Raw genomic sequence first — 27,933 nt, 5'->3', positions numbered from 1 at the left:
TTTATTTATTTATTTATTTATTTATGTATTTATTTATGTATTTATTTATTTATTTATTTATTTATTTATGTATTTATTTATGTATTTATGTATTTATGTATTTATGTATGTATGTATTTATTCATGAATTTATGTATTTATTTATGTATTTATGTATGTATTTATTTATGTATTTATGTATTTATGTATTTATGTATTTATTTATGTATTTATGTATTTATGTATTTATTGAAATAATAAAACAATTATTGGGAAGATTTGACCTTTTCTGTTTCCAGGAGAAAGAACTGTCCAAAAACCTCTTGAAAAGTAGAGTTTTACCTTTATTTTATATGTAGAAACACAGACAAATGGATAAATGCGTTTGTTCCTCTTCAGGACGAAAACACAGAGGCCGAACTCGTGTCAGTACAGAGTGTGCCTGAGGGGTTAAGGCGCTGCACATGTGCAGAACATTCCACCAGCTCTCGGTATTTACTGCATTTTCTCTCCCTTCGCTTCACTCTGACATTTTTATTAGAAGTTAATTTGCTGATCATTACAGTTAATACAATAATAAAGAGTTCAGTGGGTTTAACCCCAGACCAGAGGGATCACAGTGAGGGAGGGGTCACAGTGAGGGAGGGGTCACAGTGAGGGAGGGGTCACAGTGAGGGAGGGGTCACAGTCAGGGGGGGGGTCACAGTCAGGGAGGGGGTCACAGTCAGGGGGGGGTCACAGTCAGGGAGGGGTGACAGTGAGGGAGCACTTTGACTTCAGGTCCAAATATGGAGTCTCTGATCGAGGAAGTGACAGGATTGAGAAACAGGCTCATCTGTAACTGTCAGTTTCTTTGGAAAGTCCCACCCCCACAGGCTCCGCCCCCTGAGCAACAGACTCCACCCCCAAGGCACAGACTCCATCCCCTGAACCACAGACTCCACCCCCAAGGCACAGACTCCACCCCCAAGTCACAGACTCCACCCCCTGAACCAGCTCCAACACGTCTCTGCTCTACTGTCACTACCAGACTCTGCTCCGGTCTCTGCCAGACTCTGCTCCGGTCTCTACAAGACTCTGCTCCGGTCTCTACCAGACTCTGCTCCGGTCTCTGCCAGACTCTGCTCCGGTCTCTACCAGACTCCGCTCCGGTCTCTGCCAGACTCCGCTCCGGTCTCTGCCAGACTCCGCTCCGGTCTCTGCCAGACTCTGCTCCGGTCTCTGCCAGACTCCGCTCCGGTCTCTACAAGACTCTGCTCCGGTCTCTACCAGACTCTGCTCCGGTCTCTGCCAGACTCTGCTCCGGTCTCTACAAGACTCTGCTCCGGTCTCTACAAGACTCTGCTCCGGTCTCTACCAGACTCCGCTCCGGTCTCTACCAGACTCCGCTCCGGTCTCTGCCAGACTCCGCTCCGGTTTGGTGAAATGGGCTCTGATCAGGTGACCGTCGCGGCTCTCGGTCGTCCGTTCAAACTGGGGATGTTGTACGACGCTCGGACGGACCGGCTCCTACAAGGTGAGCTCGTAGTGATACATACAGGAACTATAATACACTGTTATACAGGAACTATAATATACTGTTATACAGGAACTATAATACACTGTTATACAGGAACTATAATATACTGTTATACATACAGGAACTATAATATACTGTTATACATACAGGAACTATAATACACTGTTATACATACAGGAACTATAATACACTGTTATACAGGAACTATAATACACTGTTATACATACAGGAACTATAATATACTGTTATACAGGAACTATAATATACTGTTATACATACAGGAACTATAATACACTGTTACACATACAGGAACTATAATATACTGTTATACATACAGGAACTATAATATACTGTTATACAGGAACTATAATATACTGTTATACATACAGGAACTATAATACACTGTTATACAGGAACTATAATACACTGTTATACATACAGGAACTATAATACACTGTTATACATACAGGAACTCTAATATACTGTTATACAGGAACTATAATATACTGTTATACAGGAACTATAATACACTGTTATACAGGAACTATAATACACTGTTATACATACAGGAACTATATTACACTGTTATAGAGGAACTATAATACACTGTTATACAGGAACTATAATACACTGTTATACATACAGGAACTATAATACACTGTTATACAGGAACTATAATACACTGTTATACATACAGGAACTATATTACACTGTTATAGAGGAACTATAATACACTGTTATACAGGAACTATAATACACTGTTATACATACAGGAACTATAATACACTGTTATACAGGAACTATAATACACTGTTATACATACAGGAACTATAATATACTGTTATACAGGAACTATAATACACTGTTATACATACAGGAACTATAATATACTGTTATACAGGAACTATAATACACTGTTATACATACAGGAACTATAATACACTGTTATACAGGAACTATAATATACTGTTATACATACAGGAACTATAATACACTGTTATACAGGAACTATAATATACTGTTATACATACAGGAACTATAATACACTGTTATACATACAGGAACTATAATATACTGTTATACCTACAGGAACTATAATACACTGTTATACATACAGGAACTATAATATACTGTTATACATACAGGAACTATAATATACTGTTATACATACAGGAACTATAATACACTGTTATACATACAGGAACTATAATATACTGTTATACAAGAACTATAATATACTGTTATACAGGAACTATAATATACTGTTATACATACAGGAACTATAATACACTGTTATACATACAGGAACTATAATACACTGTTATACATACAGGAACTATAATATACTGTTATACATACAGGAACTATAATATACTGTTATACAGGAACTATAATATACTGTTATACAGGAACTATAATATACTGTTATACATACAGGAACTATAATATACTGTTATACATACAGGAACTATAATATACTGTTATACAGGAACTATAATACACTGTTATACATACAGGAACTATAATATACTGTTATACAGGAACTATAATATACTGTTATACATACAGGAACTATAATACACTGTTATACATACAGGAACTATAATATACTGTTATACAGGAACTATAATATACTGTTATACATACAGGAACTATAATACACTGTTATACAGGAACTATAATATACTGTTATACATACAGGAACTATAATACACTGTTATACATACAGGAACTATAATATACTGTTATACAGGAACTATAATACACTGTTATACATACAGGAACTATAATATACTGTTATACATACAGGAACTATAATACACTGTTATACATACAGGAACTATAATATACTGTTATACATACAGGAACTATAATACACTGTTATACATACAGGAACTATAATATACTGTTATACATACAGGAACTATAATACACTGTTATACATACAGGAACTATAATACACTGTTATACAGGAACTATAATATACTGTTATACATACAGGAACTATAATATACTGTTATACATACAGGAACTATAATACACTGTTATACATACAGGAACTATAATACACTGTTATACATACAGGAACTATAATACACTGTTATACATACAGGAACTATAATACACTGTTATACAGGAACTATAATACACTGTTATACATACAGGAACTATAATACACTGTTATACAGGAACTATAATATACTGTTATACATACAGGAACTATAATACACTGTTATACATACAGGAACTATAATATACTGTTATACCTACAGGAACTATAATACACTGTTATACATACAGGAACTATAATATACTGTTATACATACAGGAACTATAATACACTGTTATACATACAGGAACTATAATATACTGTTATACAAGAACTATAATATACTGTTATACAGGAACTATAATATACTGTTATACATACAGGAACTATAATACACTGTTATACATACAGGAACTATAATACACTGTTATACATACAGGAACTATAATATACTGTTATACATACAGGAACTATAATATACTGTTATACAGGAACTATAATATACTGTTATACATACAGGAACTATAATATACTGTTATACATACAGGAACTATAATACACTGTTATACAGGAACTATAATATACTGTTATACAGGAACTATAATATACTGTTATACAGGAACTATACTGTTATACATACAGGAACTATAATATACTGTTATACATACAGGAACTATAATACACTGTTATACAGGAACTATAATATACTGTTATACAGGAACTATAATACACTGTTATACATACAGGAACTATAATATACTGTTATACAGGAACTATAATATACTGTTATACAGGAACTATAATATACTGTTATACATACAGGAACTATAATATACTGTTATACAGGAACTATAATACACTGTTATACATACAGGAACTATAATATACTGTTATACAGGAACTATAATATACTGTTATACATACAGGAACTATAATATACTGTTATACAGGAACTATAATACACTGTTATACATACAGGAACTATAATACACTGTTATACATACAGGAACTATAATACACTGTTATACAGGAACTATAATATACTGTTATACATACAGGAACTATAATACACTGTTATACATACAGGAACTATAATATACTGTTATACAGGAACTATAATACACTGTTATACATACAGGAACTATAATATACTGTTATACATACAGGAACTATAATACACTGTTATACATACAGGAACTATAATATACTGTTATACATACAGGAACTATAATACACTGTTATACATACAGGAACTATAATATACTGTTATACATACAGGAACTATAATACACTGTTATACATACAGGAACTATAATACACTGTTATACAGGAACTATAATATACTGTTATACATACAGGAACTATAATACACTGTTATACATACAGGAACTATAATACACTGTTATACAGGAACTATAATATACTGTTATACATACAGGAACTATAATATACTGTTATACAGGAACTATAATACACTGTTATACATACAGGAACTATAATACACTGTTATACATACAGGAACTATAATATACTGTTATACAGGAACTATAATACACTGTTATACATACAGGAACTATAATATACTGTTATACATACAGGAACTATAATATACTGTTATACTGGTACTATAATACACTGTTATACATACAGGAACTATAATACACTGTTATACATACAGTAACTATAATACATTGTTATACATACAGGAACTATAATACACTGTTATACAGGAACTATAATACACTGTTATACATACAGGAACTATAATACACTGTTATACATACAGGAACTATAATATACTGTTATACATACAGGAACTATAATACACTGTTATACATACAGGAACTATAATACACTGTTATACATACAGGAACTATAATATACTGTTATACAGGAACTATAATACACTGTCATACATACAGGAACTATAATACACTGTTATACATAAAGGAACTATAATATACTGTTATACATACAGGAACTATAATATACTGTTATACAGGAACTATAATACACTGTTATACAGGAACTATAATATACTGTTATACATACAGGAACTATAATACACTGTTATACATACAGGAACTATAATACACTGTTATACAGGAACTATAATACACTGTTATACATACAGGAACTATAATACACTGTTATACATACAGGAACTATAATATACTGTTATACATACAGGAACTATAATATACTGTTATACAGGAACTATAATACACTGTCATACATACAGGAACTATAATACACTGTTATACATAAAGGAACTATAATATACTGTTATACATACAGGAACTATAATACACTGTTATACATACAGGAACTATAATATACTGTTATACATACAGGAACTATAATATACTGTTATACAGGAACTATAATACACTGTTATACATACAGGAACTATAATACACTGTTATACATACAGGAACTATAATATACTGTTATACAGGAACTATAATATACTGTTATACATACAGGAACTATAATATACTGTTATACAGGAACTATAATACACTGTTATACATACAGGAACTATAATATACTGTTATACAGGAACTATAATATACTGTTATACATACAGGAACTATAATATACTGTTATACATACAGGAACTATAATATACTGTTATACAGGAACTATAATATACTGTTATACATACAGGAACTATAATACACTGTTATACATACAGGAACTATAATACACTGTTATACATACAGGAACTATAATACACTGTTATACAGGAACTATAATATACTGTTATACAGGAACTATAATACACTGTTATACAGGAACTATAATACACTGTTACACATACAGGAACTATAATACACTGTTATACAGGAACTATAATATACTGTTATACAGGAACTATAATACACTGTTATACAGGAACTATAATACACTGTTATACAGGAACTATAATACACTGTTATACATACAGGAACTATATTACACTGTTATACATACAGGAACTATAATACACTGTTATACATACAGGAACTATAATATACTGTTATACAGGAACTATAGTACACTGTTATACATACAGGAACTATAATATACTGTTATACATACAGGAACTATAATACACTGTTATACAGGAACTATAATATACTGTTATACATACAGGAACTATAATATACTGTTATACATACAGGAACTATAATACACTGTTATACATACAGGAACTATAGTACACTGTTATACATACAGGAACTATAATATACTGTTATACATACAGGAACTATAATATACTGTTATACAGGAACTATAATATACTGTTATACAGGAACTATAATATACTGTTATACATACAGGAACTATAATATACTGTTATACATACAGGAACTATAATACACTGTTATACAGGAACTATAATATACTGTTATACAGGAACTATAATATACTATTATACATACAGGAACTATAATATACTGTTATACAGGAACTATAATACACTGTTATACATACAGGAACTATAATACACTGTTATACATACAGGAACTATAATACACTGTTATACAGGAACTATAATATACTGTTATACATACAGGAACTATAATACACTGTTATACATACAGGAACTATAATATACTGTTATACATACAGGAACTATAATACACTGTTATACATACAGGAACTATAATATACTGTTATACATACAGGAACTATAATATACTGTTATACAGGAACTATAATACACTGTTATACATACAGGAACTATAATACACTGTTATACAGGAACTATGATATACTGTTATACATACAGGAACTATAATACACTGTTATACATACAGGAACTATGATATACTGTTATACATACAGGAACTATAATACACTGTTATACATACAGGAACTATAATATACTGTTATACATACAGGAACTATAATACACTGTTATACATACAGGAACTATAATACACTATTATACAGGAACTATAATACACTGTTATACATACAGGAACTATAATACACTGTTATACAGGAACTATAATATACTGTTATACATACAGGAACTATAATACACTGTTATACATACAGGAACTATAATACACTGTTATACAGGAACTATAATATACTGTTATACATACAGGAACTATAATATACTGTTATACAGGAACTATAATACACTGTTATACATACAGGAACTATAATACACTGTTATACATACAGGAACTATAATATACTGTTATACAGGAACTATAATACACTGTTATACATACAGGAACTATAATACACTATTATACATACAGGAACTATAATATACTGTTATACATACAGGAACTATAATATACTGTTATACAGGTACTATAATACACTGTTATACATACAGGAACTATAATACACTGTTATACATACAGGAACTATAATACATTGTTATACATACAGGAACTATAATACACTGTTATACAGGAACTATAATACACTGTTATACATACAGGAACTATAATACACTGTTATACATACAGGAACTATAATATACTGTTATACATACAGGAACTATAATATACTGTTATACAGGAACTATAATACACTGTCATACATACAGGAACTATAATACACTGTTATACATAAAGGAACTATAATATACTGTTATACATACAGGAACTATAATATACTGTTATACAGGAACTATAATACACTGTTATACATACAGGAACTATAATACACTGTTATACATACAGGAACTATAATACACTGTTATACAGGAACTATAATACACTGTTATACATACAGGAACTATAATACACTGTTATACATACAGGAACTATAATATACTGTTATACATACAGGAACTATAATATACTGTTATACAGGAACTATAATACACTGTTATACATACAGGAACTATAATACACTGTTATACAGGAACTATAATATACTGTTATACAGGAACTATAATATACTGTTATACATACAGGAACTATAATATACTGTTATACATACAGGAACTATAATATACTGTTATACATACAGGAACTATAATATACTGTTATACATACAGGAACTATAATACACTGTTATACATACAGGAACTATAATACACTGTTATACATACAGGAACTATAATACACTGTTATACATACAGGAACTATAATACACTGTTATACATACAGGAACTATAATACACTGTTATACAGGAACTATAATACACTGTTATACAGGAACTATAATACACTGTTACACATACAGGAACTATAATACACTGTTATACATACAGGAACTATAATACACTGTTATACATACAGGAACTATAATACACTGTTATACATACAGGAACTATAATACACTGTTATACAGGAACTATAATACACTGTTATACAGGAACTATAATACACTGTTACACATACAGGAACTATAATACACTGTTATACAGGAACTATAATACACTGTTATACAGGAACTATAATACACTGTTATACATACAGGAACTATATTACACTGTTATACATACAGGAACTATAATACACTGTTATACATACAGGAACTATAATATACTGTTATACAGGAACTATAATACACTGTTATACATACAGGAACTATAATATACTGTTATACAGGAACTATAATATACTGTTATACATACAGGAACTATAATATACTGTTATACATACAGGAACTATAATATACTGTTATACATACAGGAACTATAATATACTGTTATACAGGAACTATAATACACTGTTATACATACAGGAACTATAATATACTGTTATACATACAGGAACTATAATATACTGTTATACATACAGGAACTATAATATACTGTTATACATACAGGAACTATAATATACTGTTATACGTACAGGAACTATAATACACTGTTATACGTACAGGAACTATAATATACTGTTATACATACAGGAACTATAATACACTGTTATACATACAGGAACTATAATACACTGTTGTACATACAGGAACTATAATATACTGTTGTACATACAGGAACTATAATATACTGTTATACAGGAACTATAATATACTGTTATACAGGAACTATAATATACTGTTATACAGGAACTATAATATACTGTTATACATACAGGAACTATAATACACTGTTATACAGGAACTATAATATACTGTTATACATACAGGAACTATAATATACTGTTATACAGGAACTATAATATACTGTTATACAGGAACTATAATACACTGTTATACATACAGGAACTATAATACACTGTTATACAGGAACTATAATAAACTGTTATACATACAGGAACTATAATACACTGTTATACATACAGGAACTATAATACACTGTTATACATACAGGAACTATAATATACTGTTATACATACAGGAACTATAATATACTGTTATACATACAGGAACTATAATACACTGTTATACATACAGGAACTATAATACACTGTTATACATACAGGAACTATAATATACTGTTATACATACAGGAACTATAATATACTGTTATACAGGAACTATAATACACTGTTATACATACAGGAACTATAATACACTGTTATACAGGAACTATAATATACTGTTATACAGGAACTATAATATACTGTTATACATACAGGAACTATAATATACTGTTATACATACAGGAACTATAATACACTGTTATACATACAGGAACTATAATACACTGTTATACATACAGGAACTATAATATACTGTTATACAGGAACTATAATATACTGTTTTACAGGAACTATAATACACTGTTATACATACAGGAACTATAATATACTGTTATACATACAGGAACTATAATATACTGTTATACATACAGGAACTATAATACACTGTTATACAGGAACTATAATATACTGTTATACATACAGGAACTATAATATACTGTTATACATACAGGAACTATAATATACTGTTATACATACAGGAACTATAATATACTGTTATACATACAGGAACTATAATATACTGTTATACATACAGGAACTATAATATACTGTTATACATACAGGAACTATAATACACTGTTATACAGGAACTATAATATACTGTTATACATACAGGAACTATAATATACTGTTATACATACAGGAACTATAATATACTGTTATACATACAGGAACTATAATACACTGTTATACATACAGGAACTATAATATACTGTTATACATACAGGAACTATAATACACTGTTATACATACAGGAACTATAATACACTGTTATACATACAGGAACTATAATACATTGTTATACATACAGGAACTATAATACACTGTTATACAGGAACTATAATACACTGTTATACATACAGGAACTATAATACACTGTTATACATACAGGAACTATAATATACTGTTATACATACAGGAACTATAATACACTGTTATACATACAGGAACTATAATACACTGTTATACATACAGGAACTATAATATACTGTTATACAGGAACTATAATACACTGTCATACATACAGGAACTATAATACACTGTTATACATAAAGGAACTATAATATACTGTTATACATACAGGAACTATAATATACTGTTATACAGGAACTATAATACACTGTTATACATACAGGAACTATAATACACTGTTATACATACAGGAACTATAATACACTGTTATACAGGAACTATAATACACTGTTATACATACAGGAACTATAATACACTGTTATACAGGAACTATAATACACTGTTATACATACAGGAACTATAATACACTGTTATACATACAGGAACTATAATATACTGTTATACATACAGGAACTATAATATACTGTTATACAGGAACTATAATACACTGTCATACATACAGGAACTATAATACACTGTTATACATAAAGGAACTATAATATACTGTTATACATACAGGAACTATAATACACTGTTATACATACAGGAACTATAATATACTGTTATACATACAGGAACTATAATATACTGTTATACAGGAACTATAATACACTGTTATACATACAGGAACTATAATACACTGTTATACATACAGGAACTATAATATACTGTTATACAGGAACTATAATATACTGTTATACATACAGGAACTATAATATACTGTTATACAGGAACTATAATACACTGTTATACATACAGGAACTATAATATACTGTTATACAGGAACTATAATATACTGTTATACATACAGGAACTATAATATACTGTTATACATACAGGAACTATAATATACTGTTATACAGGAACTATAATATACTGTTATACATACAGGAACTATAATACACTGTTATACATACAGGAACTATAATACACTGTTATACATACAGGAACTATAATACACTGTTATACAGGAACTATAATATACTGTTATACAGGAACTATAATACACTGTTATACAGGAACTATAATACACTGTTACACATACAGGAACTATAATACACTGTTATACAGGAACTATAATATACTGTTATACAGGAACTATAATACACTGTTATACAGGAACTATAATACACTGTTATACAGGAACTATAATACACTGTTATACATACAGGAACTATATTACACTGTTATACATACAGGAACTATAATACACTGTTATACATACAGGAACTATAATATACTGTTATACAGGAACTATAGTACACTGTTATACATACAGGAACTATAATATACTGTTATACATACAGGAACTATAATACACTGTTATACAGGAACTATAATATACTGTTATACATACAGGAACTATAATATACTGTTATACATACAGGAACTATAATACACTGTTATACATACAGGAACTATAGTACACTGTTATACATACAGGAACTATAATATACTGTTATACATACAGGAACTATAATATACTGTTATACAGGAACTATAATATACTGTTATACAGGAACTATAATATACTGTTATACATACAGGAACTATAATATACTGTTATACAGGAACTATAATATACTGTTATACAGGAACTATAATATACTATTATACATACAGGAACTATAATATACTGTTATACAGGAACTATAATACACTGTTATACATACAGGAACTATAATACACTGTTATACATACAGGAACTATAATACACTGTTATACAGGAACTATAATATACTGTTATACATACAGGAACTATAATACACTGTTATACATACAGGAACTATAATATACTGTTATACATACAGGAACTATAATACACTGTTATACATACAGGAACTATAATATACTGTTATACATACAGGAACTATAATATACTGTTATACAGGAACTATAATACACTGTTATACATACAGGAACTATAATACACTGTTATACAGGAACTATGATATACTGTTATACATACAGGAACTATAATACACTGTTATACATACAGGAACTATGATATACTGTTATACATACAGGAACTATAATACACTGTTATACATACAGGAACTATAATATACTGTTATACATACAGGAACTATAATACACTGTTATACATACAGGAACTATAATACACTATTATACAGGAACTATAATACACTGTTATACATACAGGAACTATAATACACTGTTATACAGGAACTATAATATACTGTTATACATACAGGAACTATAATACACTGTTATACATACAGGAACTATAATACACTGTTATACAGGAACTATAATATACTGTTATACATACAGGAACTATAATATACTGTTATACAGGAACTATAATACACTGTTATACATACAGGAACTATAATACACTGTTATACATACAGGAACTATAATATACTGTTATACAGGAACTATAATACACTGTTATACATACAGGAACTATAATACACTATTATACATACAGGAACTATAATATACTGTTATACATACAGGAACTATAATATACTGTTATACAGGTACTATAATACACTGTTATACATACAGGAACTATAATACACTGTTATACATACAGGAACTATAATACATTGTTATACATACAGGAACTATAATACACTGTTATACAGGAACTATAATACACTGTTATACATACAGGAACTATAATACACTGTTATACATACAGGAACTATAATATACTGTTATACAGGAACTATAATACACTGTTATACATACAGGAACTATAATATACTGTTATACATACAGGAACTATAATATACTGTTATACAGGAACTATAATACACTGTCATACATACAGGAACTATAATACACTGTTATACATAAAGGAACTATAATATACTGTTATACATACAGGAACTATAATATACTGTTATACAGGAACTATAATACACTGTTATACATACAGGAACTATAATACACTGTTATACATACAGGAACTATAATACACTGTTATACAGGAACTATAATACACTGTTATACATACAGGAACTATAATACACTGTTATACATACAGGAACTATAATATACTGTTATACATACAGGAACTATAATATACTGTTATACAGGAACTATAATACACTGTCATACATACAGGAACTATAATACACTGTTATACATAAAGGAACTATAATATACTGTTATACATACAGGAACTATAATATACTGTTATACAGGAACTATAATACACTGTTATACATACAGGAACTATAATACACTGTTATACAGGAACTATAATATACTGTTATACAGGAACTATAATATACTGTTATACATACAGGAACTATAATATACTGTTATACATACAGGAACTATAATATACTGTTATACATACAGGAACTATAATATACTGTTATACATACAGGAACTATAATACACTGTTATACATACAGGAACTATAATACACTGTTATACATACAGGAACTATAATACACTGTTATACATACAGGAACTATAATACACTGTTATACATACAGGAACTATAATACACTGTTATACAGGAACTATAATACACTGTTATACAGGAACTATAATACACTGTTACACATACAGGAACTATAATACACTGTTATACATACAGGAACTATAATACACTGTTATACATACAGGAACTATAATACACTGTTATACATACAGGAACTATAATACACTGTTATACAGGAACTATAATACACTGTTATACAGGAACTATAATACACTGTTACACATACAGGAACTATAATACACTGTTATACAGGAACTATAATACACTGTTATACAGGAACTATAATACACTGTTAAACATACAGGAACTATATTACACTGTTATACATACAGGAACTATAATACACTGTTATACATACAGGAACTATAATATACTGTTATACAGGAACTATAATACACTGTTATACATACAGGAACTATAATATACTGTTATACAGGAACTATAATATACTGTTATACATACAGGAACTATAATATACTGTTATACATACAGGAACTATAATATACTGTTATACATACAGGAACTATAATATACTGTTATACAGGAACTATAATACACTGTTATACATACAGGAACTATAATATACTGTTATACATACAGGAACTATAATATACTGTTATACATACAGGAACTATAATATACTGTTATACATACAGGAACTATAATATACTGTTATACGTACAGGAACTATAATACACTGTTATACATACAGGAACTATAATATACTGTTATACATACAGGAACTATAATACACTGTTATACATACAGGAACTATAATACACTGTTGTACATACAGGAACTATAATATACTGTTGTACATACAGGAACTATAATATACTGTTATACAGGAACTATAATATACTGTTATACAGGAACTATAATATACTGTTATACAGGAACTATAATATACTGTTATACATACAGGAACTATAATACACTGTTATACAGGAACTATAATATACTGTTATACATACAGGAACTATAATATACTGTTATACAGGAACTATAATATACTGTTATACAGGAACTATAATACACTGTTATACATACAGGAACTATAATACACTGTTATACAGGAACTATAATATACTGTTATACATACAGGAACTATAATACACTGTTATACATACAGGAACTATAATACACTGTTATACATACAGGAACTATAATATACTGTTATACATACAGGAACTATAATATACTGTTATACATACAGGAACTATAATACACTGTTATACAGGAACTATAATACACTGTTATACATACAGGAACTATAATATACTGTTATACATACAGGAACTATAATACACTGTTATACATACAGGAACTATAATACACTGTTATACATACAGGAACTATAATATACTGTTATACATACAGGAACTATAATATACTGTTATACAGGAACTATAATACACTGTTATACATACAGGAACTATAATACACTGTTATACAGGAACTATAATATACTGTTATACAGGAACTATAATATACTGTTATACATACAGGAACTATAATATACTGTTATACATACAGGAACTATAATACACTGTTATACATACAGGAACTATAATACACTGTTATACATACAGGAACTATAATATACTGTTATACAGGAACTATAATATACTGTTTTACAGGAACTATAATACACTGTTATACATACAGGAACTATAATATACTGTTATACATACAGGAACTATAATATACTGTTATACATACAGGAACTATAATACACTGTTATACAGGAACTATAATATACTGTTATACATACAGGAACTATAATATACTGTTATACATACAGGAACTATAATATACTGTTATACATACAGGAACTATAATATACTGTTATACATACAGGAACTATAATATACTGTTATACATACAGGAACTATAATATACTGTTATACATACAGGAACTATAATACACTGTTATACAGGAACTATAATATACTGTTATACATACAGGAACTATAATATACTGTTATACATACAGGAACTATAATATACTGTTATACATACAGGAACTATAATACACTGTTATACATACAGGAACTATAATATACTGTTATACATACAGGAACTATAATACACTGTTATACATACAGGAACTATAATACACTGTTATACATACAGGAACTATAATACACTGTTATACATACAGGAACTATAATACACTGTTATACATACAGGAACTCAGACCTTGGGGCTGATGTTCTCTCTGGTTTCAGGCAGGGGGGGGGTCAGACCGTGAGGCTGATGTTCTCTCTGGTTTCAGGCAGCTCCTCTGTGGGGGGGGTCAGACCATGTGGCTGATGTTCTCTCTGGTTTCAGGCAGGGGGGGGTCAGACCATGTGGCTGATGTTCTCTCTGGTTTCAGGCAGTGCTCTGTGGGGGGGGGGTCAGACCATGTGACTGATGTTCTCTCTGGTTTCAGGCAGGGGGGGGTCAGACCGTGTGGCTGATGTTCTCTCTGGTTTCAGGCAGGGGGGGGTCAGAGGGTGTGACTGATGTTCTCTCTGGTTTCAGGCAGCGCTCTGTGGGATTCTGCAGCCCTACAGTCCATGACCCGGAGGAGCCTTCAGCCCTACAGTGACTTCAGGATGTCGGCCTCAGACTCCACTGAAGCGAAGGCGACTCTGCTGCAGCTTCAGGCCTCGCTCAGAGCCAGTGTCCTGTGTGGCTTTGTGGAGGGAGAAGGTTCAGCCAAGTATCTCCACGATAAGCGTCAGTTTAAGAACCAGAGCAGGGTGACTCTGCAGTACAAAGCCACCACTCACTTTGAGCAGCTGTCGCTCACGGCTGGAGACAGGGAGAACGTCCAGAACAGGGACGTGATGGGGTCAGGCCTGGCCACACATGTGGTCACAGCGATAGAGTACGGGGGGAGTGCTTTCTTTGTGTTCGACAGTCAGATACTCCAGGCCAGTGAGGTCAAAGAGTTCTCTTTGAAAGTTCAAGTCGTCATCAACCTCCTTTTCTTCTCAGTTCACGTTGATTATGAGAAAGACCTCACAGAAGAACAAAAGTCTGTGGTGAAACAGCTCAAAGTGAAGTTCTACTCAGACTTCCTTCTGGAGCACAATCCTGCCACTTTACCAGAGGCCATGCAGACCTACAGGGACATGACCCAGCTGCTGGGGGAACATGGAGAGAACACAGTCCCAGTGAGAGTCTGGATGATGCCCCTGAAACAGGTGAGCGCTAAAGCAGCCAGGCTGGTGCGACACATCAGTGTGGGCTTAGTGTTCGAGGCTGAGGACACTCTGGAGGAGCTGGACAGCATCACCATGAGGTGTAATGACTGTCTGTCTGTCAGTGCAGTGGGGAAGTTCCCTCAGCTTCAGCAGCCGCTGCACAAGTTCCACAAACTGTGTCAGTATTACAGTGCAGAGCTGCAGAGGCAGATGGCAGAGCTATGTCCTGCCATTCGAGAGGGGACAGTCCCAGAGAGCGTCCTCAGAGGACTCTTTGAGGACAGACACAAGTCCCCGTTCAGTCAGGACAAACTCACCCAGTGGCTGCAGGACAAGGAGAGGGAGGTCAATGTGGTCCAGTCCATCTTAGACATAATGAAGGGAGTCCCAGTGAAGTCCACTCAGGCGGAGGTAGATGATCATGTGTTGGCTCCAGGAGATGAAGAGCGTCTTTGCTACGCCTTCACGTCTCTGGAGACCACAGACGCTCAGCTGGAGGAGATGGTCCAGTACCTGAGCGCTCTGAAGACGAGGAAGTCTTATGAGCCGCCCAGAGGACCGTCAGCAGCAGATCCCTGGTTCTACGACGACGAGGTGTTGAAAGAGATGAGGGAGAGCGCAGAGGAGCAGAAGAACCACAGTGATGAGAGTGACGGCGTCTTCATCACGGCCGTGAACGACACACGCTTCACGGGTTCTGCCATTTACCAATACAGGAACGGGGTCCAGGTGTAGCTTCAGTCAAACCCACTGAAGAGCTCCCCGGTGGCACAGTGGTTAGTGCTTCACAGCCAGAAGGTCCTGTTCGATTCTGTGTGGAGTCTGCCCCGACCAAATAAACCATTAAATAAAAGAAATGAAAGAACCTTCTGTGAGTGAGTAGAGGTTATAATCAGATGATCCTGCGCTCTCATCAAACCAGAACCTTCGACCTGATTCTTTTGATTTTCATCTGTTTCATTGTTCAGTTGTTAAAGGCGATAACTTTGGATTTTGGTTCATTTATTACGACTCTGATCTGCTTTCATGTGTGTGATTCCTGCACTGATGCCATTAAAGCTTTTCTCCGATCTCCAGCCTGGACTCTTTCTTTACATATTTACAGACAGAACCTTCACATCGACGTCAGAAACTTCACCGTCCTGGAGCAAAAGAACCTTCATGTTTCAGATCTAATGAGAACTACGTCTAGGCCTGTGAGTCGCGGGCCAAACACAGCGATGTCAAGCACGAAAAACACATATAACTGCAAATAACATGCTATATTAAAACAAATGGTAGCTATGCCAATTGTAGCATTTAGTGCTAAAAAAAAAAACACCTGTATCTGCAGCACCTACAGCAACTTTACCTCATTCTGAGACAAAAACAATGATGGAAATGTGAGAAAAAAGTGAGAAAACATTGACAAAAAGTGACGAAAAAAATGGACAAAAAAATGACGAAAAAATTACAAAAATGTGACAAAAAATGACAAAAAATGACAAAAAAATGACAAAAAATTGACGAAAAAATGACAAAAATGTGACAAAAAATGACAAAAAATGACAAAAAATGACAAAAAATGACAAAAAATGACAAAAAATTGACGAAAAAAGGACAAAAAATGACAAAAAATGACAAAAAAATTACAAAAATGTGACAAAAAATGACAAAAAATGACAAAAAATGACAAAAAATTGACGAAAACAGGACAAAAATGTGACAAAAAAAATGACAAAAATGTGACAAAAAATGACAAAAACAATTACAAAAATGTGACAAAAAATGACAAAAAATGAAAAAAAATGACAAAAAATTGACGAAAAAATGAAAAAAAATGTGATAAAAAATGACAAAAAATGACAAAAAATGACAAAAAAATGACAAAAATGTGACAAAAATGTGACAAAAAATGACCAAAAAATGACAAAAAATGACAAAAAATTGACGAAAAAAGGACAAAAAAATGACAAAAATGTGACAAAAATGTGACAAAAAATGACAAAAAAAGGACAAAAAAATGACAAAATGTGACAAAAATGTGACAAAAAATGACCAAAAAATGACAAAAAATGACAAAAAAATGACAAAAAAATGACAAAAATGTGACAAAAAATGGCAAAAATGTGACAAAAAATGACAAAAATGTGACAAAAAAATGACAAAAAATGACAAAAAATGACAAAAATGTGACAAAAAATGACAAAAATGAGTTGAATGCCCAACAAAAAAATGATGGAAAAAAAATCTGATGACGTGAGGAAAAAATATCCCCTCGGTTCAGGCGGGAGTTAAGAGGTTAACTCAAAGAAAATGCCACATTAAAGTATTTTGAAAGTGTCAGTTCAGCATCAATTCTTTTATAAGTCAATTTTTAACATATACTGATGTTGATGTAACAACCTTTGCAATAAAAGTTGAAAAACTGTGAAAGTTGATGCTACAACACTCTGTAATTGATAAAACACCAAGACACCACAACAGTGTTTCCTTAACTTTGTGAAAGGAGTGAAACAGCGCCCCCAATTTGACGCTGGTGGTCAAAAGGTGTACTGCATCAATATTTACCATTGACATTCATATACATATGTTGTAAACCTGATGTTGATGGTAGGGAGTTTTCACACTGTATATGACAACTTGATTTAGATCACAGAGCTCAAATTATTGTTTTAAGGAAGCCTAAAAAGTAAATAGGAAAAGAGACTGACAGTACTTAAAAGGGGCGGGACTAAATAAGTGTTTACTCCCCCCACTCCTTTCCGGAACAGCCTCATTTCAAAGGTGCAAAAGGTAAAACTAAATAGTTTGTACTAAGACGTAAATGTGTTGAGCTGCACGTCTGAAACTGAGCTCATCTGCCACGATCACGGCAGGTTGTGTTTTGAGTTCGTATGAGTTTGTGCTTTTATGTTTTGTTTATGGTCCGAAAAAAGATTATTCATTCATTCATTCATATGTAGAGCACAATTCATGCACAAGGCAATTCAAAGTGCTTCACAGTTAAAGCAGCATAAAATATAAGAAAAACAAATACAATCAAATAAAAACATCAACATAAAATGAATCCATTACAGTAAGAGGCGAGAGTGCAGATCAGATACTTTCAGTTATTTGCATTTTTAAGTCTTGTTTTGACTCATAAACTACATTTTGCTGGATTAGTTTTGACCTGATTGTTAATACAAGAGCATTTGAAACTAGGGGGCGCTGTTTATTATTTACATTAGAAAAAAGAAATATGAGTGAACATATTTAATGGTGTAATATTGGCATAACGATTACATATGTGTTATATTATGTATTGATCAACATGAGCACCATTCATTTTATTTTTAATAAATGTATAGTGAAAAAATGGCAAAATTAAAAATGAACCATAAACTACATTTCCCATGAACCCCTGCCTGCATCTGTGCGTCCTTTGCCGCCATATTTGAAGTTCTGTCGTTGCCATGTTATGTTTAGAGATTAGGGCTGTAAACATGAATAAAATCACTATAAACCAGCCTTAAACGTAGCTAAATTATTAATAACATTTATAAAATATGAAAACGATGTTTACGTCACAAATACGTCTTGTCATTTTACTGAATCACATTATTTCCTGTTAGCAGATGCTCTGTTGTGTGTATAAATGGAAGGGGCGCCACCCTGTGGAGCCACACCAACATTGCACAGGCAAAAGTGACTGTTACACGAGCTCGGGTTGACGTCCTTAACACGTGTGTGTTTCACATCAAAGAAACAGCAGAACTAGTTACATCAGCAGATTAATAAGGTAGATATGAACAATTAGCCAAATTATTTCGGATGGCCATTCATTTGAACTTTTTCCACCATAACGTGGTTTCCTTGGTAACCAAAGATCAGGCCAGACCTGGGCAAAATACGGCCCGCGGGCCACATCGGGCCCACGAGATGATTCAGTCCGGCCCACAACTTGTAGAGCATAAATTCCTAAGTATTTTTAAAAAAAAGTAAGTCTCGAGCCCAATCCTGTGCGGAGTTAGGATAATCTTTAAATGACCAGAATGCTCACTCCAGCCACTAGGGGGCAGATTAAATAAGAGTAAAAGGAAAGAATACCACAGGTGTCCAGCAGAGGGCACTGACATCATAAGAAATCAGGATATAAGCAACACATTGGCTGTTTCCCAGTTGCGAGGATCCGTCCTCCGTTTGGCCACTGCGTTGACGTCCTCGGTGGCGGCTCCTCCAGAGCGTCCTCTCTCTCCGCCGCCTCTGAGCTCAGATGGAACGGCCTCCGGAGCGGCTCCTCCAGAGTGTCCTCTCTCTCTCCGCCGCCTCTGAGCTCAGATGGAACGGCCTCCGGAGCGGCTCCTCCAGAGCGTCCTCTCTCTCTCCGCCGCCCTCGAGCTCAGATGGAACGGCCTCCGGAGCGGCTCCTCCAGAGTGTCCTCTCTCCGCCGCCCTCGAGCTCAGATGGAACGGCCTCCGGAGCGGCTCCTCCAGAGTGTCCTCTCTCTCCGCCGCCTTTGAGCTCAGATGGAACGGCCTCCGGAGCGGCTCCTCCAGAGCGTCCTCTCTCCGCCGCCTCTGAGCTCAGATGGAACGGCCTCCGGAGCGGCTCCTCCAGAGCGTCCTCTCTCTCCGCCGCCTCTGAGCTCAGATGGAACGGCCTCCGGAGCGGCTCCTCCAGAGCGTCCTCTCTCTCTACGCCGCCTCTGAGCTCAGATGGAACGGCCTCCGGAGCGGCTCCTCCAGAGTGTCCTCTCTCTCCGCCGCCTTTGAGCTCAGATGGAACGGCCTCCGGAGCGGCTCCTCCAGAGCGTCCTCTCTCTCCGCCGCCTTTGAGCTCAGATGGAACGGCCTCCGGAGCGGCTCCTCCAGAGCGTCCTCTCTCTCCGCCGCCTTTGAGCTCAGATGGAACGGCCTCCGGAGCGGCTCCTCCAGAGTGTCCTCTCTCCGCCGCCTCTGAGCTCAGATGGAACGGCCTCCGGAGCGGCTCCTCCAGAGTGTCCTCTCTCCGCCGCCTCTGAGCTCAGATGGAACGGCCTCCGGAGCGGCTCCTCCAGAGCGTCCTCTCTCCGCCGCCTCTGAGCTCAGATGGAACGGCCTCCGGAGCGGCTCCTCCAGAGCGTCCTCTCTCTCTCCGCCGCCTCTGAGCTCAGATGGAACGGCCTCCGGAGCGGCTCCTCCAGAGTGTCCTCTCTCTCCGCCGCCCTCGAGCTCAGATGGAACGGCCTCCGGAGCGTCTGGTCAGGTCACGTGTCAGATCATATAATCAAATGTCCATCTGTGCTCATTAAAACAACTGTTTTATGAACAACAGAGGCCAGGAAACTGTTTATGTGTAACAAAACTTGTTTAAAGTGAGTTCAAACTAATAAAGTTTTGCGAGAAAAGAAAAGAAACTATGCTGCAGTGCATCATGGGTAATTTCAGCGGAGGATCCACAGCTGTATCCTTCGTAAATGAGCCAGACGGAGGAGTGGAGCTGCGAGGGGGCGAGAGGTCCAGGTGAAATGGAACCACTTGGCGGCGCCGTGATGACGCGAGTGACGTCCGAAGTGGTCGAGACGCCGAGGATCCTGGACATTGGGAAACAACACATTGTGTGACTCTCAAGTGGGAAATGGACAGTCTGCCCCTGGGCAGCTGTGGCTAGAATAGTAGCTTACTGCCACGGAGTGAGGAGTGAATGAACATTGACTATAGTGTTGCAGAGACTTGTGACACAGGCTGGTAAAGTGCAATAAGTGTGAGTGTTTCTATGAGGCCACAGTCCTGTCGGGCTCATTATTATTGAAAGAAAATCCTCAATGTATTTTCCCAATAAAAACATGTTTTTATTTTGGAGCTTTTGTTTATGGACCCGGCGATTCACTCCCATATATTATATTATGTTATGTTATGTTATGTTATGTTATGTTATGTTATGTTATGTTAATTATGTTATGTTATGTTATGTTATGTTATGTTATGTTATGTTATATTATATTATATTATATTATGTTATGTTATGTTATGTTATGTTATGTTATGTTATGTTATGTTATGTTATGTTATGTTATATTATGTTATGTTATGTTATGTTATATTATGTTATATTAATTATGTTATATTAATTATGTTATGTTATATTATGTTATGTTATGTTATGTTATGTTATATTATGTTATGTTATGTTATGTTATGTTATATTAATTATGTTATATTAATTATATTATGTTATATTATATTATATTATATTATGTTATGTTATGTTATGTTATGTTATGTTATGTTATGTTATGTTATGTTATGTTATATTAATTATGTTATGTTATATTATGTTATGTTATGTTATGTTATATTATGTTATATTAATTATGTTATATTAATTATGTTATGTTATATTATGTTATGTTATGTTATGTTATGTTATATTATGTTATGTTATGTTATGTTATGTTATGTTATATTAATTATGTTATATTAATTATATTATGTTATATTATATTATGTTATGTTATGTTATGTTATGTTATGTTATGTTATGTTATGTTATGTTAATTATGTTATGTTATGTTATGTTATGTTATGTTATATTAATTATGTTATATTAATTATATTATGTTATATTAATTATGTTATATTAATTATGTTATATTATATTATATTATGTTATGTTATGTTATGTTATGTTATATTATGTTATGTTATGTTATATTAATTATGTTATGTTATGTTATGTTATGTTATGTTATGTTATATTAATTATGTTATATTAATTATATTATGTTATATTAATTATGTTATATTAATTATGTTATATTATATTATATTATATTATATTATGTTATGTTATGTTATGTTATGTTATGTTAATTATGTTATATTAATTATGTTATGTTATATTATGTTATGTTATGTTATGTTATATTATGTTATATTAATTATGTTATGTTATGTTATGTTATATTAATTATGTTATATTAATTATGTTATGTTATATTATGTTATGTTATGTTATGTTATATTATGTTATATTAATTATGTTATGTTATGTTATGTTATATTAATTATGTTATGTTATATTATGTTATGTTATGTTATATTATGTTATATTAATTATGTTATGTTATATTATGTTATATTAATTATGTTATGTTATGTTATGTTATGTTATATTATGTTATATTATGTTATATTATGTTATATTATGTTATATTAATTATGTTATGTTATGTTATATTATGTTATATTAATTATGTTATGTTATGTTATATTATGTTATATTATGTTATATTATGTTATATTATGTTATATTAATTATGTTATGTTATGTTATATTATGTTATATTATGTTATGTTATGTTATGTTATGTTATGTTATGTTATGTTATATTATGTTATATTAATTATGTTATGTTATGTTATATTATGTTATATTATGTTATATTAATTATGTTATGTTATATTATGTTATATTAATTATGTTATGTTATGTTATATTAATTATGTTATGTTATGTTATGTTATATTATGTTATATTAATTATGTTATGTTATGTTATATTATGTTATATTAATTATGTTATGTTATGTTATATTATGTTATATTATGTTATGTTATGTTATGTTATATTATATTAATTATGTTATGTTATGTTATGTTATGTTATGTTATATTATATTAATTATGTTATGTTATGTTATGTTATGTTATATTAATTATGTTATGTTATGTTATGTTATGTTATATTATGTTATATTATGTTATATTATGTTATATTAATTATGTTATGTTATGTTATGTTATGTTATATTATGTTATATTATGTTATATTATGTTATATTAATTATGTTATGTTATGTTATGTTATGTTATATTATGTTATATTATGTTATATTATGTTATATTAATTATGTTATGTTATGTTATATTATGTTATGTTATGTTATATTATGTTATATTATGTTATATTATGTTATATTATGTTATATTATGTTATATTAATTATGTTATGTTATGTTATATTATGTTATATTATGTTATGTTATGTTATGTTATATTATGTTATATTAATTATGTTATGTTATGTTATATTATGTTATATTATGTTATATTAATTATGTTATGTTATATTATGTTATATTAATTATGTTATGTTATGTTTTATTAATTATGTTATGTTATGTTATGTTATATTATGTTATATTAATTATGTTATGTTATGTTATATTATGTTATATTAATTATGTTATGTTATGTTATATTATGTTATATTATGTTATGTTATGTTATGTTATATTATATTAATTATGTTATGTTATGTTATGTTATGTTATGTTATGTTATATTATATTAATTATGTTATGTTATGTTATGTTATGTTATATTAATTATGTTATGTTATGTTATGTTATGTTATGTTATGTTATGTTATATTAATAATGTTATGTTATGTTATGTTATGTTATATTAATTATGTTATGTTATGTTATGTTATGTTATGTTATGTTATGTTATGTTATGTTATATTAATAATGTTATGTTATGTTATGTTATGTTATATTAATTATGTTATGTTATGTTATGTTATGTTATGTTATGTTATATTAATAATGTTATGTTATGTTATGTTATGTTATATTAATTATGTTATGTTATGTTATGTTATGTTATGTTATGTTATGTTATGTTATGTTATGTTATGTTATGTTATTGTTGGTGCGGCTCTGACTCAACTCAGGCTCCTCGTGTGGCCCCTGATGAACATTAATTGCCCCCCCCTGATCTAGGCCGAAATGTACAGAGCCCCTTAATGCACAGACATACAAGCTCGGGACATGTCAGAGAAACAACAGACTATTAATCATATAATTATGAACATGAAAGACACCAGTGCTTTTTTCCTTTTATGGCAAATCATGGACATAAACATTTGAAAAAATCTAAATCTCAAGAGGCTGAAGCGTATCCACTACTTCCCCTTCAACCAAGAGTCTCAGGAAGAAAGTCCGGTTTCTCTTCAAAACACGTAGAATCAGACTTCCAGCCGTGGCCGTGTGTTTATAATGATGCAAAATCTTCATTCGTTGTCGCGTCTTTGCCGGTAGAAGCTGGTGAGGAGAGGAAAACATTTTTGATTCAGTTTAAACACAAGACGTTCTGTAAATGTAGGCATTTTGATGACACACTTTTCTTTGCTGTTTCATGTAGCTGCTCCTGCCTTTGTTTGATGCGATTTTTTTAGATATTGACTTTAAGGTTAGATGTTTGCATATGTACAGTATATGTTTGGTGTTAGTCTTCTGTAAATGTGGAGTTGTGTGTCTTTTTGTGAGATAAGCCTCAGTTGTGAATGAACTGTGCTGAAAACCTAACGTGATCTTACCTGCTGTGCTCGATGGTCACAACACTTCAAGAGACGTCATCAAAAAAGTGACTATTCCAGGATATACCAGGGTACCAGGTAATGATCATTAACAACAGGTAAAGAAAAGACAATTCCTCATCTCGTGCACACAAGCGTGGTCTGTCACATCCTCCCTTCAAACAGTGCCTCTAAACACCACTAAACATGTACAAAAGAGCTTTGGCAAAACCTCTGCGCACTTTAGTGTCTTCAGGGATAGAAGACGTCATGTCAATTTCATCTATTTTACATGGACACAAGGGCTGGACTGGCAAAAAAAATCGGCCCGGGACTTTTGGGTCAAGACCGGCCCTCCAAAAAAAAACAAAAAAGTCATATTCAATGCAATAGTCGAGGTGATGAGCAAAACAATAAACCCTTGGCTTGAACTAAAACAGTATAAGCTACGAATCGAGGACAATAGTTGCATTTTGTTTCTGCCGAATTCAAGCTCACGCCTCAGAGACTCAACACTTTCATCTTTTCATTTATAACTTTAAGGAACTTTTGTAAAATGACTTAACAATCTTAAAATGTGAGTTCCGTTAATGAAGTTCCTCTCGCGACTGCAACACAAATAAACTTCTCAAAACCAACCAAATTATCGCACTGTAGATTCAAGATGAAACGGTAAAACTCACCACGGAGTTATGGAGGTTTGGAGTGAAGATAGAAATCCCAAAAAGGCCAAACATTGTAAATCCTTTCAATGGAAACAAGATTTCCAAACTGCACTGACGACGAGGGGCAAGACGGAGTCACCTGGCCAACTCCCAGCATGCACTTCTTTGCAAACATTTGTCTAAAATGTATAAAAATAGAGGTCTGAGGTTCTGTGGGTCCTGGAGGGAGTTACAATAAACTATTTCCTCTTATATTCACAATGTGAGGGGCATGAGTGTGATGTCCCAGAGGCCCATCGCTCATTATACCAGATTATCTGGGAACCATGACTCAAGAAAGCGCTACTAGAGGAGTATAAAAAGCGTCACATCCCACGAGTGGAGAAGTTGTGTAACTGCATAACTGAAAT

The 27,933-nt window shown here is 32.2% G+C and overlaps 1 protein-coding gene across 1 annotated transcript; it reads left to right on the top strand.

Annotated features, from left to right (window-relative positions):
• Positions 1-1,223: 1,223 nt before the first annotated feature.
• LOC306978276 (neoverrucotoxin subunit alpha-like) lies at positions 1,224-18,286 on the top strand (the record flags this gene model as incomplete). The annotated part of the gene is made up of 2 exons (XM_079576799.1): positions 1,224-1,495; positions 16,884-18,286. Exons 1-2 carry the CDS (start codon positions 1,405-1,407, stop codon positions 18,284-18,286), a joined length of 1,494 nt encoding a protein of 497 aa, XP_079432925.1. The 5' UTR covers positions 1,224-1,404.
• Between the last annotated feature and the right edge of the window lie 9,647 nt (positions 18,287-27,933).

The sequence above is a fragment of the Gobius niger genome, assembly GCF_951799975.1.
Source record: "Gobius niger genome assembly, chromosome: 19".
In the NCBI taxonomy this organism is placed as follows: Eukaryota; Metazoa; Chordata; class Actinopteri; order Gobiiformes; family Gobiidae; genus Gobius; species Gobius niger.
The sequence above is the reverse complement of the archived record's forward strand: the minus strand, read 5'-3'. Positions and strand labels throughout refer to the sequence as shown.